We start from the raw sequence: 16,860 nt of genomic DNA on the forward strand, positions 1-16,860 counted from the left end.
TGAATAAATTTGATTTCTTGCCAGATGTACACAGCACCTGTCACTTTCGGCTTGGGATGGACGCGCAACAAGTGGGCGATATGTCAGAGATTTACTCTGACATTCTGCCTTATCCAAAAGGAAAGTAAACATGAGAACACGAAAGAATTTTAGTGGAAATTGTTCTAGTTCACCGGCAGACGTGTGTGACATTTCGGAGGAAATCCGGCGGTCCAGCGCCTCTGAACTTCACGGGTCTTCACGCTTATTTCACTTCCGGTTTTGAAAGAACAATGCCAATTTGAGCATGCGCAATATCACGCGCGCAGTCCAAAATCGCGCAGCGAGAGAGAGAGAAGGCGTGTTTTTGTGTGGATTTTTGAGAGTTTTAGAGCGGAACATTTCTTTCCAGCAATGGGTTAGTAATTTATTGTTGTTTGGACAGTGAATAGTTGCAGTATATTTTGCATTGTGGGCGTTCCTTCCGAGTTTTGACGGGTAGAAATTCGATGTTGCGGCGGAGGCTCGGAGCTGAGGGTTTGGGCCATATTTATAGTTGTCAATAGTGGGTTGAGGTCGTTCAGAGCGCCGCAGTACTCAATGAGTGGCTTCCAATTCCATCATTAATTTATAACGTTAAAAGCTTCTACACATACTAATATTTACTCGTCTTCTGCCTTCTTTCCTCGACAAACGCACTGTGCACGATGGCTTCGATCAAAAAAACTTCTACCAACTTGAAAGCGGTGAGTGGCTGGCTTGTCATTTGCGATTTGTTTGTTTGAATGCCTTTCAGTTTTATTGTGCCTGTACGTCAGCTTTGCTTGTTTGTTCTACTTTACAGAGTGCCAAAGGAATGGAGGGTTATGTGGGCTTTGCGAATCTTCCGAATCAAGTTTTTCGCAAGAGTGTCAAGAAGGGATTCGAGTTCACTATTATGGTTGTAGGTAGGTACTCTTATAATAAAACGGAAGAGAAATATGTTCTAACAAATTAAATTGTTGTTATTGGACATATTTTGCCGCTTCCTTCTTAAGTCAACGAAATTCGTGTCGAATCTAGATTCTTTGTAAATGAAAATTTATTTTTGAAGTAGTAATACGATAAAACCTCGTGGAGATTTTCTTGCAAGCATAACTTGTATAGCGTGAGGGCATATTTATAATATTTCACTTCGCTAAAAACGTGCCAGAATTCGGACCTTTGTTGCTCTACAGGCTTTCATTGAAGACGCCTAAGCTTAAAATTGAATGCCGTTTCCCTTCTGGTGTCATCAACTGATTTTCTGTTAATCACGAATCAAATTTCGTGTCATTACAATATGTGTGATTCGATCGCGGTTTTGTCGAGAAAGCTTTGAGTATTTCCGTTCAATTTAAACGAAGATTATCGAAATGCATCGGCCTATCTCGATAATGTTTGTATAATATAATTTACACGCCCCGTTATGACAGAACGAAGCCTAGAAATCTCACAAAACAGTACATTTTTTTATGCAGAAGTAACAAATATACACGAGCAAAAAGCAGTACGGGTACATTTCATGCTCACAAAATATGCCGTCATTTGTACGTGCGTGAATGTCTGGATATTGTTGTGGTATTAAAGATGTTCCGGCACTTGCAGGGTTAAACCTCGAGTTATCTGTAGGAATCGAGAGGTGCCATTGATTCTTATCACAATTTTAGCATTTGAAATCAGCGTTGAAATATTTCTTGAACAATCATGAATGTCTGTAGGAAGTTTCATTTTCAAGGGCCTGAGATGTTCCCTTGCGATAGAAATTCTGACATTTAGCAAATGTATGTCCGAGTGATAATTTATAGTTAAATGAAATTTGAATATAAAAGCAAGGTCTAATACATTGACATTTTTCGTCTTCTTTTTTTGGGGCCGTTGTTTTTTTCAGATAAAGGAATTTTGGTGTGAGTTTTTGTCGTTTCGGTGAAGATCACGTAATTTTAGACCTTCAGTTGTACCGTGTATAATCGGCTTTGTGGACATAGTTTTCAGACTTGTCAAATTTTCAGTCTTTTGTGATGCCTAGAAGAAAGCCGACTCAATTCCTATCTGATTTGCATTTCAAACAAATATTTGCACCTGAAATTGAAGCCCAGTGAAGTTCTTGTTGAAATTAACATCTGCTTTGAAATTGATTACTTGTAGAAGGACCACATACGTTCAGGTGTGAATTATCCACGTGCTTTGTTGGGACAGATGTTAAAATTAACACGGAATGATGTGTAAATACCTTGTTCAAGACCACCACAGTTGTAAACATTTTAACTATTGCATTTGTGGTTCCAAGACATTACCATAACCTGTAATTTCCTCAAAGATATAATTATAAAAAATTTTGTTAAGGAATGTTTGTACTAAAAGTAAGTAAATTTTACGCCCACAAGGACTAATATGCTTAGGTTCGGTTTTGCTTCAAACTTATTGCAATTAGGATGTAGGTAGCTATGAAAAGTGAGCACATTTATTTGGCAAATGCCTTGCCTTCTACATAAATCATTAGACTGTACCTACAGTTGCTTAGCGGGTTACATAACTTACACTTCCATTGTTTTTGCTTTTGAATTACTTTGAGGAGATTTCCTGTGGTACATCCACCCATCTATTGTGGTCATCTACATTGTGGTTATCAATTCTACACCTATTATGCTTTTGTTATTGGGAAGATGCTTTCCAGAAATTCCACAGGAAGCAAGTTGTTTTTTTTTTTTGGAGTCTTTGTTCTCTCGAAATTGTGCTTAGCACTGAAGTGAAAGTTACACCTTTTACAACTAAAACATTTTGTGCTCAATTAGGTTTTTAATAATAACAAATATTATAAAAATAAAAATATGAGAGCCATTGCATGTAATCATGTAATAAACATTGCATGAGCCAGGAATCGATATTTTGTCAGCCCATCTCTTCCGTTTGTTTTGCATACAATAAGGCTAAATGTCTTGAATTGTTGTCTGTTTAAAGGCCGATTTACATGGAACAATTTCGTCCCATGTGACATGCTTACGACAGGCCTACGGCACAAACTGTGCCATGTAAATCAAACCTACAACTCGCTTATGACTGTCATAGGCGTGTCGTAAGCTTGTCGCATGCAGCAAAATCGTACCGTGTAAATCGCCCTTTAGACTTTCTGTGAAATCGGGAGTGATATATTTCATAAATGTTTTAATATTGATGTTATTCTAATTAGTAAATTTTGTGATGATTTATATGTACATTTTGTTGGCCCTGTGGGGTACAAAGTATGCATGCAGAGTAAAATAATTGGCTTATGAACTTGTAGCTCAGTCATTTAAATGCCATTACCAAATTGAGGTGATTTTGGGTTGCAACCTCATTATTTACTGAAAGAACCCTCATTCTTTTTTTCCTTTTCTTGCTTTTAAACAGTCACAAGTTAATTAGGTCTCACTGAGAATTACTGTACATGTAGCCTGTGCAGGAAAAATAGTATTTTTTGGTATCCTTATATATAAGGCCTATACACATACACTGAACAGCTCACGCACATACACATGTAGCCATAGTAAAAATATTTCCACTGCCTGTTGGTGGGGTTCTAAGTAGTTCTTAGGTTTCTTGTTTATATTGTTGTTCCCTAATTATTTAGAAAGCTTATAATATGTGTTGTCATAATTCAAGCTGTGATTTTACCAACAAACAGGTGTATATTGTGGGTTGTTTTGATTCAAACACTTTAATTCCAAGTTGTAGAAAAGATTGCAGGAATTATTATAACTCAAGAAGGAAATCAGAAGTACTAGTTTATCTTCATTTATGTTGGAACCATAAAACCACATAAAAAAATTCTGTCAGTTTACTGAGTGACATATCAATGGAAGTAAAAAGACAAATATTTTTAGTGATTTTAAATATTAATTGGACAAAAACATTATAATGTACTTGAAGGTAAAATAGTGCTAGCAAAACATGAATTGTACTTGAAACAAAATCTATATTGACATGTACAGTGTATTATGTTTCTTCTTTCCTTTTTCAAAATCATACATTGCAACCATATTATTTTTATTAGTTTGGAAAATGATAGAACTTTCTATACCAGTGTAACATGCACTCTGTTGTATGTACTTGGCTCACGAAGTCACATGGCTATTGAATGTTGAAAAATTAACATGACAGACGTGTAATAGCACAATCTTACAGTTTTTGCTTTTGTTGTGTAGATGACACAGACATATATTTATATGACTTTTGTCCTTGTTGTATACATTCGAGATAGCATTACACAGAGACCATTGGTGTCTCTAGGTTTTGGTGAACCATTTTTCGAGTTCAACTTAATAATACGTATGTTACATTAAAAGTTTTTTTTTTTTTTAACCAAAAACTTATGATGACACGCCGTAATGACTTATGATATTAATTTCACACTATGTGCATCAAATGCTGTGTATATCATATAATCGTTAATGACTCTGGGTGGGAGTCATGGAGCATTTTCTTTGACCAGTACCTTAATGCCATATACTTGGCCCTTCAATTCAGGATAGCCTTAATTGTATTTAAAGGATTAGGCTAAGCTAGGAGCTTGCATTCTTTGCTTACAAGTCATCTCCACCTTAATCCAGTTTTAAGAGGTGAATATGATAACATCCTAATCTGTCTAAAAATTCTTAAGATGTTCTTTGCTCTAAAGACATATTAAGTGATTTCAAGCTGCAGCATGTGCTTCTCTTATATGTGTTCCCTCTTTTCTTGAAGATCCTTCCGCAGCTCTATTCAGCTTAATCCCCCTTCAAATTAAACATTTCATAACAGTATTAATTAGTGCATTTCCCATGGGTTTCTCCAAAGAGCTTTTGTTCCTAAGACTCTTGGCCACCCTAGTGGCTAATACATTGTTAAGCTTGTGTATTGCAATATCTCTGATAAACCCTCACATAACTCCAAAATTTCTTCTCCTAGGTGAAAGTGGACTTGGGAAATCCACCCTTCTCAACTCGCTGTTTCTCACTGATATTTACACACCAGCTGGCTACCCTAGTGTGGAGGAACGACTCAAGAAAACTGTTTCAGTAAGTACAGTGCCATGTTGTATAATTTTCGTTGTGCGACGAAAGAGCCATTTTCTTTTGCTGGAAATGGCTACAGTTAAAAGTTTTGAAGAATGGCAGTAATAAATATTTGGAAGAATGAAAAAGGTTTATATGTGGGATTTATAGCTATGACGCTCTTGATAGAGACATACAAGCAACCCTCCCCCTTTGGTAAAAAGAAATTTGTTAGCCCCCTCTTCCCCCTCTCCACTGTAGGCTTTTCCTTTTACCTTAAAAGTAATGCTGTATAACTTGTTTGAGCAAATATTGAAATGTAAAACAAAAATAATTATTTTTTGTTTCTGTAAACAGATTAAACCTTCAACAATTGAGATGAAAGAGGGAGGTGTTAGATTAAGACTGACAATTGTTGATACTCCTGGGTTTGGAGATGCTGTAGACAACACTGACTGGTAAATAATTTGTTATGGCTTCATTTTACATTAATTTTTAATTACAGTTTTAATTATTATTGAATTATTTTTTACAGTACAGTTGAACCTCTCCCTACTGAGGTAAGGGTCCACGGGGGTGTGCTGCTTGGACTTTGAAACCTTATGACTTTGAAAAATCATGTTAAGGAAAGTGTCTTTCACTTCTGAGTTTCTATTCCTATTCTGGACTTAATTGGTCATACCACTGACCAGTTTCCGAGCAAATGATGCTCTTTTCTGGACCAAAACTCTCTGATTTCTATACCCTACCCCAGACTAACAACAACCACACATGAGCGAGAGCTAATTTTTCTTTCTTTCTTTATTTTCTATTTCAAATAAAGTGACATTTCGAATTTTTTTTTACTGAAAAATGGGGGGTGGATATCCACCCTATCCAACCCCCCTGTATCCTCCCCTGACCATACCCTTCACAGTGGCACATACCTATTTAGCTCATATATGGGAGTGCCCCCCCCCCCCCCCCACCGCTGGGATAATAGTGGGGGGAGCCTGTATAAAAGAGTTTCAACTATGAGGTTCTAAAAATCTGATTTATTCTATTTCAGCTGGAAACCTATTATTGAGTACATTGACAGTAAATTTGAAGAATATTTAAATGCAGAATCAAGAGTGTTCAGAACACCATTTCCAGACGACAGAGTTCACTGTTGCTTGTATTTTATTGCTCCAACAGGGCACTGGTGAGTAAAATGGTTCTTTTATTTAATAGAAATGTTATTGCCATCAATTTGTGACAGAATGGATTTTGCAAATTCTTTTCTGACTAACATCCAGATAAGATTTGCTGACTCAGGGCCTTTCTGACTTCCTCTGGTCTCCTAACATACACGTGTTGATGTTGACTTTGCCTTTGACTTTTTCTATTATTTGGTCTCACTGGTCTCTATGATTTGAACTCCTTGTCTGAGGTTAACAGAGAGAACAGTATTATCTCAGAGACTAATCAGCTGCTCCTACTTTTTTTACAACAGTTTAAAGCCTTTGGATATAGAATTTATGAAAAGACTTCACAACAAGGTATGTGTAGTGTTTTGCGGTTTTGCTGGGGGGGTGAGGGGACATACATACCATACTCCCAGCCCCTTCATGGTTCATTAAGCTGTATTTGAGTGGCAATAAAGTGTGTGAACTAGCTATTTGGTTAGTGAACATTCTGATCGGCAAATGATAAATATTTGACTCTGTTTTTTCTTATTCTGTATACAACACAGTAGTTTTAAACTACATAGTGTAAAATATTGTCACTGTTTTAAAAAAAAATCATGTACTGTTTATCATTCTTAAGTGTAATGGTTCACATTCTGTTTATTTCAGGTTAATATTGTGCCTGTGATAGCAAAAGCTGATACCTTAACAAATGAAGAATGCACCAAATTCAAGAAACAGGTACAACAATCTTCCACCTTTTGTTCCTAATTTTTACTGCCTTGATGAAAGTAAACCCTTCCAGTCCAGTGAAGTTTGGGCAACAAATTTAAGTGTAGCAGCTATTGTACGGTATCTTGTTATTGAACAAAAGAGCCAGGTTAGTTTATAATAGGCTGAAACTAATGTTTACTTACATGTGTTCATTGCAACCTCCTAAAATTTCAGTTAATCTAGCATAACTTTGGACCAGTTGGGCATAATTATAATAATCATGCTAACTGGTTTTTAATAACTAGTGTATTAAGAGACTTCTGCAAAATTTTTCTGTCAGATATTAAAAGAAATAGAAGAAAATGACATTGGAATTTACAGATTTCCTGACCTTGGAGGAGAGGATGATGAAGATGTAGCTGCTGTTAGCATGAAGGTTTGTTTGCACTTCTTACTAACATATACATGATAGCAAGTTATTTTGGTATGATTATGTTAAGGCTAGTATGAACTTGAAAGCACAGCAGAAATTGAATTTAAAAAGGGTAGAAAGGGGGTAGTTCAAAATTTTGAACATGTGCTAGGTAGCTTGAGTTGAGACAGCTTTTCTTTTCTCTTTATATTCAGGACAGAATACCATTTGCAGTGGTCGGTAGCAACACTGTACTAGAGGTGAATGGCAAGAGAGTGCGAGCTAGAGTTTACCCTTGGGGTGTAGCAGAAGGTAATTTGGCAGCAACACTGACACAAAGTTGATGTAATTTTGTAACTTTAATTGACAATTAATTGACCAATTTTACAACCATGCATCCTTTTGTTTGACGATTAGCATTTACTTACACGCCATATGGTTATAACATTTTATTAAACTGTTCTTACTCACCCAGTTTCTTCTCTTACAGTATACTACTTTGTAAAGATGATGTCCTGTCGAATTGTAGGTGCAACAAAATACTTTTCAATATCCAATCATAATGTTTTATTCCTTTTCCTTTTTCAGTTGAGAATGTAGACCATTGTGATTTTGTTGCTTTAAGAAATATGCTGATAAGGTAAGTGTCAGGTCATTTTCTTAGCCCTTTGAATGGATTACCATGCATCTTTTTATATTTTCTGAAAATTTGGCAGTACATCAAGATAGTATCATTAGAGCTTGAATGCCCTGTCTGGTCAACTGGAACAAGTAGATTGTCCAATTTGGCAATGCTAACATGCCGGATGGGCAAGGGCCCACATGTAAGATGTTTTTATTTATGAATGTTTTTATTTTTTATGTTATTCTTTCTTACAGAACACACATGCAGGATCTCAAGGATATGACAAATGACAATCACTATGAGAATTATCGCTGTGAAAAGCTGGCAGCCATGACAGTGGGCTCACCTACACATCAACCAAATTCAAAGTAAGTTGTCATGGATTTTATTTGCCGAAAAAATAAGGATTTCAAGCAAGATAGAATGATTTTCACTTGAATGTCAAGAGTAATTTACGTTTGCTTTGGTTTTGCATTACTACTCTTTGTGGTTGATCTGAAGTAAAACCAAAACCAATCGTGACTCGCTCACAGACCTTTTCCCGTGCTTCGTGCCGGCTTCACGTATTTTCTCCGAGTTTTGATTGGTTCAATGGCATGGATTGTCTGTGTTTGTGATTGGCTAGAATGATTACTTTGGTTTTAGTTTTAGGACATTCATAGAAAACTGCTATAAAGGTGGAGTCAATCTGTTTCGATTTTGCTCCCAATTGTTAGTTAAACAGCACGTTCGGTTTGTACTGTTTGAAGAGCATTTTGGCCGATATTTTTTGAACCATTTGTGTAGTTTTACAAATGAAAGAACAAACAAAAACGCCCTGTTGTTTTGAAGTCAGTGGTCATACATTTATCGACTGATCTCTTCTGTCCTTTATTTTCTTTGTAGCATTTCGCTAAGTAGAAGTCCTCTGGAGCAGCTGGAAGCTGAAAAGGAGGAGCGAGAACAGAAGCTGAAGAAAATGGAGCAGGAGATGGAGCAAGTGTTTGAGATGAAAGTCAAGGAGAAGAAAAAGAAGCTTAAAGATTCAGAGGCAGAGGTGAGCGGCCAGAGTTAAAGAATGAAGTGAAGTTTGTTACAGCTCTGCAGGGATTTACACCGGTCAAAACGTTATGTTCCGTTGCAATTCAGCAAAATAAATCTATTTTAGTCTTACAATTGCTTTGTCGATTGAAAATTAGCCTTCAAAGACCTTCAAACGTACTTTCTTCCCCACTGGGGGCTTGTTCGCAGGCTAATCGAAAGCCCAAGTCAGTTTATGTCCAGGGGTGGGAAGAGGGAGGACAGTGAACGTCACCACGTGTAGATGACACGTGTAGATGACACGTGTGGTTGCTGTTTTTGATTGGCTGATACGTGTGGAAAACCAACAAAAGTAAACAAAAAGCTGTCAACACGTGCGATCGTTTGCCATTTGATGGGTTTAGGGGTTAGGACCATTTTGATAAGAATTAATTTACCTTCTTTAGACTATAACTCAGTACCATTTTGCATTGATCAACAGCTTGCCAAGAAAAACGAACAAATGTGGAAACAGCTCGACCAACAGAACAAGGAGCTGGAGGAGAAAAGAAAACAATTTGAGAGGGAAAAGGCGCAATATGAGGAAGAACAGAAAAACAATAAAGAAAAAGGTCTTGAGCGATCAGACTCGTCCAGCAAGTCACTCAAGTAGGTGTCTTAAATAACAAACAAAATGTTCAAAATTAGAAGTATTCAAAAATCAGAATTTTCTCGAGTGAAAAGGCGTGTCTGTCAGACTACATGTATTGTACCGCTTTCTTTTTGCTATTGCATTGTTCTGTGATTTTCATGTCATTACTGTAAATGTAATGTAAAAGTAGTTCTACAGCCGGAATTTCAGTCTGAAGTTTCAGGAAAGGAAGCCTCTCTCTCATGATTTAAAACAACAGCGAGTGTGCTGCTGAGTACCGTTATGTTGTTGTGTATTTCACTGTATTAAATCCTTTTCAGGCCTTGTTTAATTATGGCTTATTCTATCCCAGGATCTCCCACTTCCACCTCTTGAATTACCTTAAAACTTCCTTCAGTACTTAGCTAACTTAAACATGCAGCTGTAGAAAGTGAAAACTCTTGGAATTAGGTAGTAAGCTAAAACCCAATTTTCTCTTCTTTCTTTGCTCTCAGACATCTTATGTTAGCTTTTTCTGCTATAAAATGGTCAACAGCGTTTGCTTAAGATGTAATTGCGTTAAGTGCATGGCATATACCAAATGAAAGAAACGTTGACCCTGCAAAAAAGCATAAACGTGAACGATGTGACCCAATGGTATTCTGGGTAGAGTTCCTTGCTAAGCTTAGTAATATTCCTTTTATTGACAATCAAAATAATTTCTTTCTTTGGGAGCCTTAGGGCATGACTTATAAAAACCTGTCTTTTTATCATGTTTATTCTGTCAAAGACGACGATTATTTTTGCGATGTCCTAGTAAACATTTGAGTCGCATCGTTCAAGGTTTATGCTTTTCATGAGTCAACGATTCTTCAATCAGGTATATGTATCAATCCATTCTGCGTCGCTGTAATGCAACTGAAGCAAATGCTGTTGTCCAAACGCTTGATCCAAAAATCATTTACATGAAGGAGGCTATATTATAAAGCTGAGCTGTATAATTTCCTTTACTTTAAACCATAAAGAGACATTCTTAAGAACATTTCACATTAAAAAGTCATAGTAAAGGCATGCGACTCGACTTGTTTAAACATTTCATTTTATTTTGGAGAGCTTATTGCTTTGTAGGCTGCTATGCGTAATATAAATGTTACTAAAAATTTATCTCACAACTGTTAACCAATCAAAACATTCCATTCTGCGCCCCTAATTAAATCTCGCTCGTGGAGCACCCATCTGGCACGCAATCTTTTTTCCCTTTAATTAACAAACTAAGTCATAAATCATGTTTAAAAAAAAATAACAACCTGATCATTTGTCCACACAGAGAGAACCAGCGAGCTCTGTTCAATGGCGCGTTGTGTTTCCCAAGGGCTGAAAAACAACAACTAAAAACAACTGACTAGAAATAATAAGGTACTGACGTCTGCTTTTGTATTCTTGGTCTCCATGATAAAAAAATCTTGATGAACTATGTAGCTTTGATTCTCTCTGTTCTCGTGTTCAGCACTGCATAAGCTTCAGCTAACCACTAAAAAGCAATTAATTATTAACCACTTAAAATTTAAAATACTTAGACTGTTTACAGTCCCTATTTTTACGTGAAGATCGATCGTTGAGTTCGACGGGCCGCCATCTTGATTCTTAAATGCGAGTGAAAACTGTTTCCCTCCCCAACCCCCACACTATAAACACCCCGCATCCCTACCCACGGGTTTTTTGCACACTCCGCAGTTTTCGCTCCCGTTACTTACCAAGATGGCGGCCCGTCGAACTCAATGATCAATCTCTACGACTTCACAGAAAAATAGGGGACTGTGGACAGTCTATGAAATGCTTAAAATGCCAAATAACATTAAAAACGTTAGTGGGTATATAAATACTCAGCGTTATACCGCACCTTAAAAAACTAAACGTGTAAAGCATAAAAACGCATAAAGCTAAAACGCAAACGTTAAAGGCTAAAGAGTGCAAAAAAAATTATAATTTTTTTTCTGTTTAATTTATAAACCGTTTATCTGCCATGAGGGAAAGCCAACTTAAGATGTCTGGGCTGCTTGGAATTAAAACGTCCAATAAGCTGAGGGTTAATTTGTGCATTCTTACTAATCTCTATTACACTTCTCTCAATTACTTTCAATGAAAGATATTTAGCAACAGAATAAATGTAGGTAGCCTGTGTACAGCCGTCCCGCTCCTCCCAAAGGCTAAATAAATGGAACTGAAAAATTTGTTAAATAGCGTGAGCTTCGAGGGACTCAAATCTCACCTGAGGAGACTTCGTCCCCTAAGTTACCGCGTTGGTCAGTTATCCAGTCCCCAGCGCATATTCATTGAGTTTATAGGATAGCCCCGCGTACCTTATCTTGATAAGTACGCCTTTGAGCGGTTTCCTCGCTGCCCCAGGAAGGTGAGAAAGTACAGGTTTCTCTTACACCAAATCACAATTGACTCTACGGCTCCCGGCTCGTGCCTCCCAGCGTCGCCTCCCAGTCAGCAGAGTTCAGCTTTATTTGCCTGTTGACTTTTGTGCATTTCTTTTCAGTCTATGCCGCCTGTCGGGGTTGCCTTGTGGTTTTTCGCATCTGTTAGTAACTAGTTTATGCCTTCGATTTTGCTTTTAACCAAACTCTAAATTCGTCGTTTTTAGGGGCAGTCGTCGCAGCGCTTCATTTCAGTCTCATCGTAAAAGCTGTAAGAGCTCGTTTAGTTTATGGCGCACAAGCACGCTTGCTTTTTGCACACGTCACCTTCACCTATTCTTACTGGAACTACTGCACAGTTATTGGACTCTTTTATCAAGACTCGCTACCCGGTTGACTTAATAAAAATTTTCTGGGATTCAGTGGTCCAAAATTCACCGTTATTTGTTCAAATCATAGTTAGTCCCCCTCTACCATGTTCAAATACAGTAAAGATACTGAAGAAACAGGCCTTTCTAAGATTGAAGCCGAAAATTTCTACACCGACTGATGATGTAGAGTATCTGATTGGGCAAATTTGCAGCCAATCGTAGACTACACCGATATATATACCTACGTCATCAGAAGGTCTTTCTCGAGGGTGGAGTGGGCGCCATAGAGGGAAACCTTTTTTCTGAGGTTGGACCATATTGAATCATTAAATAACGTTGTCAGCTACTTTTATTAGCGTTAAGTTTTTGTCAAATTTCGTGGAAAATTTTTTAGACCCTCTTGGCAAACGTCATCGCCTCTGCATGCGTTTGCGTGCCGTTTATTTCAAGATGCGTTGCCCGTGACGTAGCTCCTTTGACGTAGCTCCGGGGCCGTACCTGGCGCGGGGGGGGGGGGGGGGGGGGGGGGGAGAGTTGCCCCCGCCAGGAAAGCAAAGAAAACTAAAGGGAATAAAAAGAAAAACTAAAATAAAATAAAAACCAGCTGCCCCGCCAGGAAAACGTGCCCAGAGCTCCCTAGATCCTGGACAAACCATTATACGATTTTAGTCAGTGTCGAAATTGCCTAAAATTGCGTGACATAGCCCTTTTCAGCTTCTAACATAATCTTTTGTGCCCGGCTTTGCTTTGCGAGCCTTAGGATTATTGATACGGCATAGGTGGTTGTTTTAATTTTTGGTGGCGGGCACCAATGTTAACTTAGCTTATGTCGGTTTGTTGTGTTTCCAGGTCCGTAGACGGTTTAGTGAAAGACGGCAAAGAAAAAGACAGAGAGGGCAAGAAGAAGGACAAGAAAAAGGGTTTCTTTTAAATAGCGTTTTACTTCTAGAGGAAATTGCATCATAGGATTAAATTTATTACAATGGACCCTGCCGTGACAGAATAAGCGTGACCTTGGAAAAATAGGACTACAACGAAACATGGAGTAGACAGTGTGTCACACAACTTGTTCAGTTGTTCAGAAAAGAATGTGTCACGGTGACATTTTAAAACAGTGTTTGGGGAAGGCGTTAGTTGAAAACGTTAACCCCTAAAAGAATCGTAACCCTAACATAATTATCTCGTTTTAATGTGTTTTTCTTTCCACCAAGCGGATTTTGCTCGGTGATTATTTAATGTCATTTTTAAAAAGATAATAATAATGACTTGACTTAGAGTAGACTTCCAACATCCATCGTAAAATACGAACCCCAACTGGGTTTGTTAAAAAAAATAGTTGTTTTTGTTTTGAGCAGTTGATTTTGTTTTTCACGGCTTATTCATCTTCAAAAATTACCAGATGAATGTGCATCAGCGCTTGAAATGAAATAAGCAGCTTTTTACAAGGGTGAAAATCAGGAAAACTAAGTACAAGTTTCAAGGTAAATAGATCGATTCACCAATTGTAATGTGAGCTATATTTGGAATTTTAGTAAATAATAAAGATGGTAAATTTGGAGTTCTATTAAGACAAAAGAAAACCTTTGCTACAAAATCTCTTTTCAAACTCAAGAACGTTTTCACATGACATCAGGGCAGCCATTGGTGTTCCTATACAAATTTCTCTTCTTGGGAAATGAGTTTTATTCTTATGCAAACATTGTATTGTTTAGGATCACCAATATGGCCACATGAAAACGCGCTCTCTATATATCAGTATCAAAATTCTTTTTACCGTTCTTCATACATTTGCCATAACTTTCCTAAGAGAATTTGTTGTTTTATCGAGACTTTCCTCTTTGTTAATCAAGTTACGTATTCTTATGACCTTACCTGTTTGACTTTAGTAGGGGAAAGTAAAGAGAATAGTACAACTGGTCACTTCCACAATCTAGTGTGAATGTAACTACAACTACAAATAAAGAACGGTCGAGTCTCGTTTGAACGGACATCGAAGGGATCACACAGTTTCCCTAATGACAAGGTGGTCTTTCAAAGCGGGTTAAAATTTATAAGCTACCGTCCAAAGCCCGAGTCCGTGATGGGATTCGACTGAACTTTCTTTTTCCTTCATTATTACATATCAAAGGAACAAATTTTTATTTAGGGAAATAATATGTTTTTGTTATATATATATAAGACCTAACTCGAGTTATGTTTTACTAATACTATGGGCAGATCAGTGCAAATGGCGTCCGTCGTGGCGCCCTCAGTTATCAAAGAGAAGTTATTCATAATGCTGAATTGAAAGTGCCCGCATTAATTTTACTGTACAAAAATAAAAGTTTAAAGATTATCGTCCAAGCGTGAGAAGGTCCATTGTGTCTTCCCCTGTATAGCATGTACATTAGTACCAGCTCTCTCCTCCCAGTGGTGTAGCAGCTTCCCTGAGCTTGTAATTCTGCTGGTCCTCTAGTGTAGCATTTGCTACTGTTTTGGGGGCAGGAGGCTCTAAAACAGTTTTTCTATTGTTCTCCCGACGGGTAGCGAGCCATTGAAGTAAGACATTGGGAGAGCTACTACCCTACCCCCACATAGGAGATAAATCAATAAAAGGGAACCGAAGGGAGGATAGAAAGATAAAGGATGTGTTAGGCCACCCCCCCCCCCCCCAGTTTTTTAATCTTTTTGTCAGTATCATCTGGGGTAATGAGATTTACTTATAATCGAAATCAACCCATAATTTCCCCGCTCATCCCAGATGAATAAAAATAATAAAAAATTAAAAAAATAATAAGTCTCGTTTGTTTTATTTGCCAAGTTAGAATTTTCATATATCAGAATTGGTCTGTTATAGTCCAGCACCTAAAATCCAGTAACTGCAGGCCTTGCCTATTTGAGACGAAATATACTAAAATACGTTACATCCTTAAAACAAGTTCCCTAAAATTGTCCAGGTAATGTCCCTTAGTTGGTCGACGCCCTCCACCATGAAGCTGAAATTCAAGAAAAATTACACATGACAAAAAGTCCATCACTATGCATTTCTTATAACAGTATGCTTGTTTTTTTTTAACCTTAAATATGTCATCGGCCAAAACTTGATCTTGTAAGAGGAGAGAGGACTAAAGAAAGGGCTTCAAGTTGTAGGGTGGAGCAGGAGAGTGGGAGCCCAGGAGAAAAGGGGTGGGGGAAGAGAGGGCGGGAAGTGGGATTCCCAAGGTGGCGGAAACTGGGAAACAATAGAAATGGGACAAAGAGAAGGGAAACGAATACGGAAAGGGACGAGAAGCGGGAGTAAACGGGTACGAGAGGTGAGAGTTAAAAGAACAGGAAGCGGGAGGTTCAGACCTCCCTGCCCCCATACAACCCCCCCCCCCTCCCCACTCCACCACCACCACCCAGCTCGTGAAGACGGCAAAGTTGAAACACCAAATTTGAAACAAATGGACAAAGAATACTTTGACGTGTTTGCTTCAATAACTCGCCAACTTGTTCTAATTGTTCACTGCAGATTTAAGGATTTAATAACTGTTGGTTACATCTCAGGACAACAATTTTTCACGGCACGTATAATCGCACGGATGCTTGGGTGTACGATAAGTAAGACGTAAGATTTGGCGATGAAGAAAAGACTGCTGCTTTTGTTAAGAACAAATTGCTATTGTTTGCGATAAATGGAAAATAGCGCGAAAAGTAAGATTGTAACGAACTTGGCTGCTTCCAACAGATCCGGAGAAATTAGGCAAAGAGTAGCCTGCGAACATAATTAGATGGTTTACCGCCTGCTGCAGGCGGAAGCCCCCTTGTGCGTTTGCAAGCAAGGCAAGGAGTTGCCCAAAAATAAATACTTATAAAGAATTTGACAGTCGACAAATTTTAACATACCAGGCACTGCCATCTTGTGGTACTCCTCGGGCTGTTCCATACAATCGATATTACCGCGCATGAACGCCTTTGATGTATCAGAGGAAAAGTGCCTGTCATACAGAAGAAATGAAATAGCGTTAAGGTCATTGCCCTGTATTGCATTGCGCATCCTTACTGCGCAGAATTTTACGCGTAATTAGCGCGCGCACATAAACAAAATGGCGGCTTTTTTCTATGCGGCTTAGTCCGCGAGAGAAGTAAATTGTCGCTTTCTCGTAAACGAGTCTGGTGACGTATCAATTTTTTCTCATATTTTGGGTGTAGTGATCAAATTCTTTCTGTTAAATGAACACAGATCAATTCTTGTGTTTGAAAAATAAATTATCTCTAAAAACGTGTACTTTGCTAGTACTCGCAGAGGATTTTTAAAGGAAATATGTGGAATATACAAGGTCTGCCCGCTCCTAAACGAATCTGGTGACCCCCCTTTTTTATTTCAAATTTTAAGTTCCCTAAAAGATATAAACCAGTTTGGTTAAAAATCTATGTTCAGTTTTATTTCGGGGCAATGACCTTAAACAGCAAATCACCACAAAGCAGACTGTTCATTGAAGATAGTCCTTTGTCAAGTACATAACTGTTTGAAGAAACTTTGACCCGTGAAAAGCATAAACCATGA

The 16,860-nt window shown here is 37.9% G+C and overlaps 2 protein-coding genes across 4 annotated transcripts in view; one reads left to right on the plus strand and one right to left on the minus strand.

Moving 5' to 3' along the window:
• LOC144649758 (septin-7-like) lies at positions 1 to 14,675 on the plus strand. Of its 3 annotated transcripts, XM_078509340.1 has the most exons (15): positions 412 to 725; positions 824 to 926; positions 4,924 to 5,033; positions 5,367 to 5,467; positions 6,058 to 6,192; positions 6,484 to 6,529; positions 6,827 to 6,898; positions 7,212 to 7,307; positions 7,499 to 7,595; positions 7,872 to 7,923; positions 8,163 to 8,276; positions 8,794 to 8,944; positions 9,410 to 9,576; positions 10,866 to 10,954; positions 13,182 to 14,675. In XM_078509340.1, the coding sequence occupies exons 1-14, from the start codon at positions 687 to 689 to the stop codon at positions 10,942 to 10,944; spliced, it is 1,362 nt and encodes a 453-aa protein (XP_078365466.1). In that variant the 5' UTR covers positions 412 to 686; the 3' UTR covers positions 10,945 to 10,954; positions 13,182 to 14,675. The 3 variants fall into 3 exon arrangements, with proteins under 3 accessions (XP_078365467.1, XP_078365466.1, XP_078365465.1); XM_078509341.1 differs by lacking the exons at positions 412 to 725; positions 10,866 to 10,954 and adding an exon at positions 1 to 401 and having other exon boundaries at positions 826 to 926; XM_078509339.1 differs by lacking the exon at positions 10,866 to 10,954 and having other exon boundaries at positions 415 to 725.
• Positions 14,502 to 16,860, minus strand: part of LOC144649775 (N-terminal EF-hand calcium-binding protein 1-like) — a 26,600-nt gene continuing 24,241 nt past the window's right edge. The window contains exons 13-14 of the mRNA XM_078509361.1: positions 16,200 to 16,291; positions 14,502 to 15,307 (exon numbers count right to left, since the gene is read on the minus strand). Coding sequence (XP_078365487.1) covers positions 15,279 to 15,307; positions 16,200 to 16,291 — 121 coding nt within the window. The 3' untranslated portion in view covers positions 14,502 to 15,278. The remainder of the gene's footprint in view (positions 15,308 to 16,199; positions 16,292 to 16,860) is intronic.

This window comes from Oculina patagonica, chromosome 4, assembly GCF_052425735.1.
Source record: "Oculina patagonica isolate OP01 chromosome 4, crgOcupat, whole genome shotgun sequence".
NCBI lineage: Eukaryota > Metazoa > Cnidaria > Anthozoa > Scleractinia > Oculinidae > Oculina > Oculina patagonica.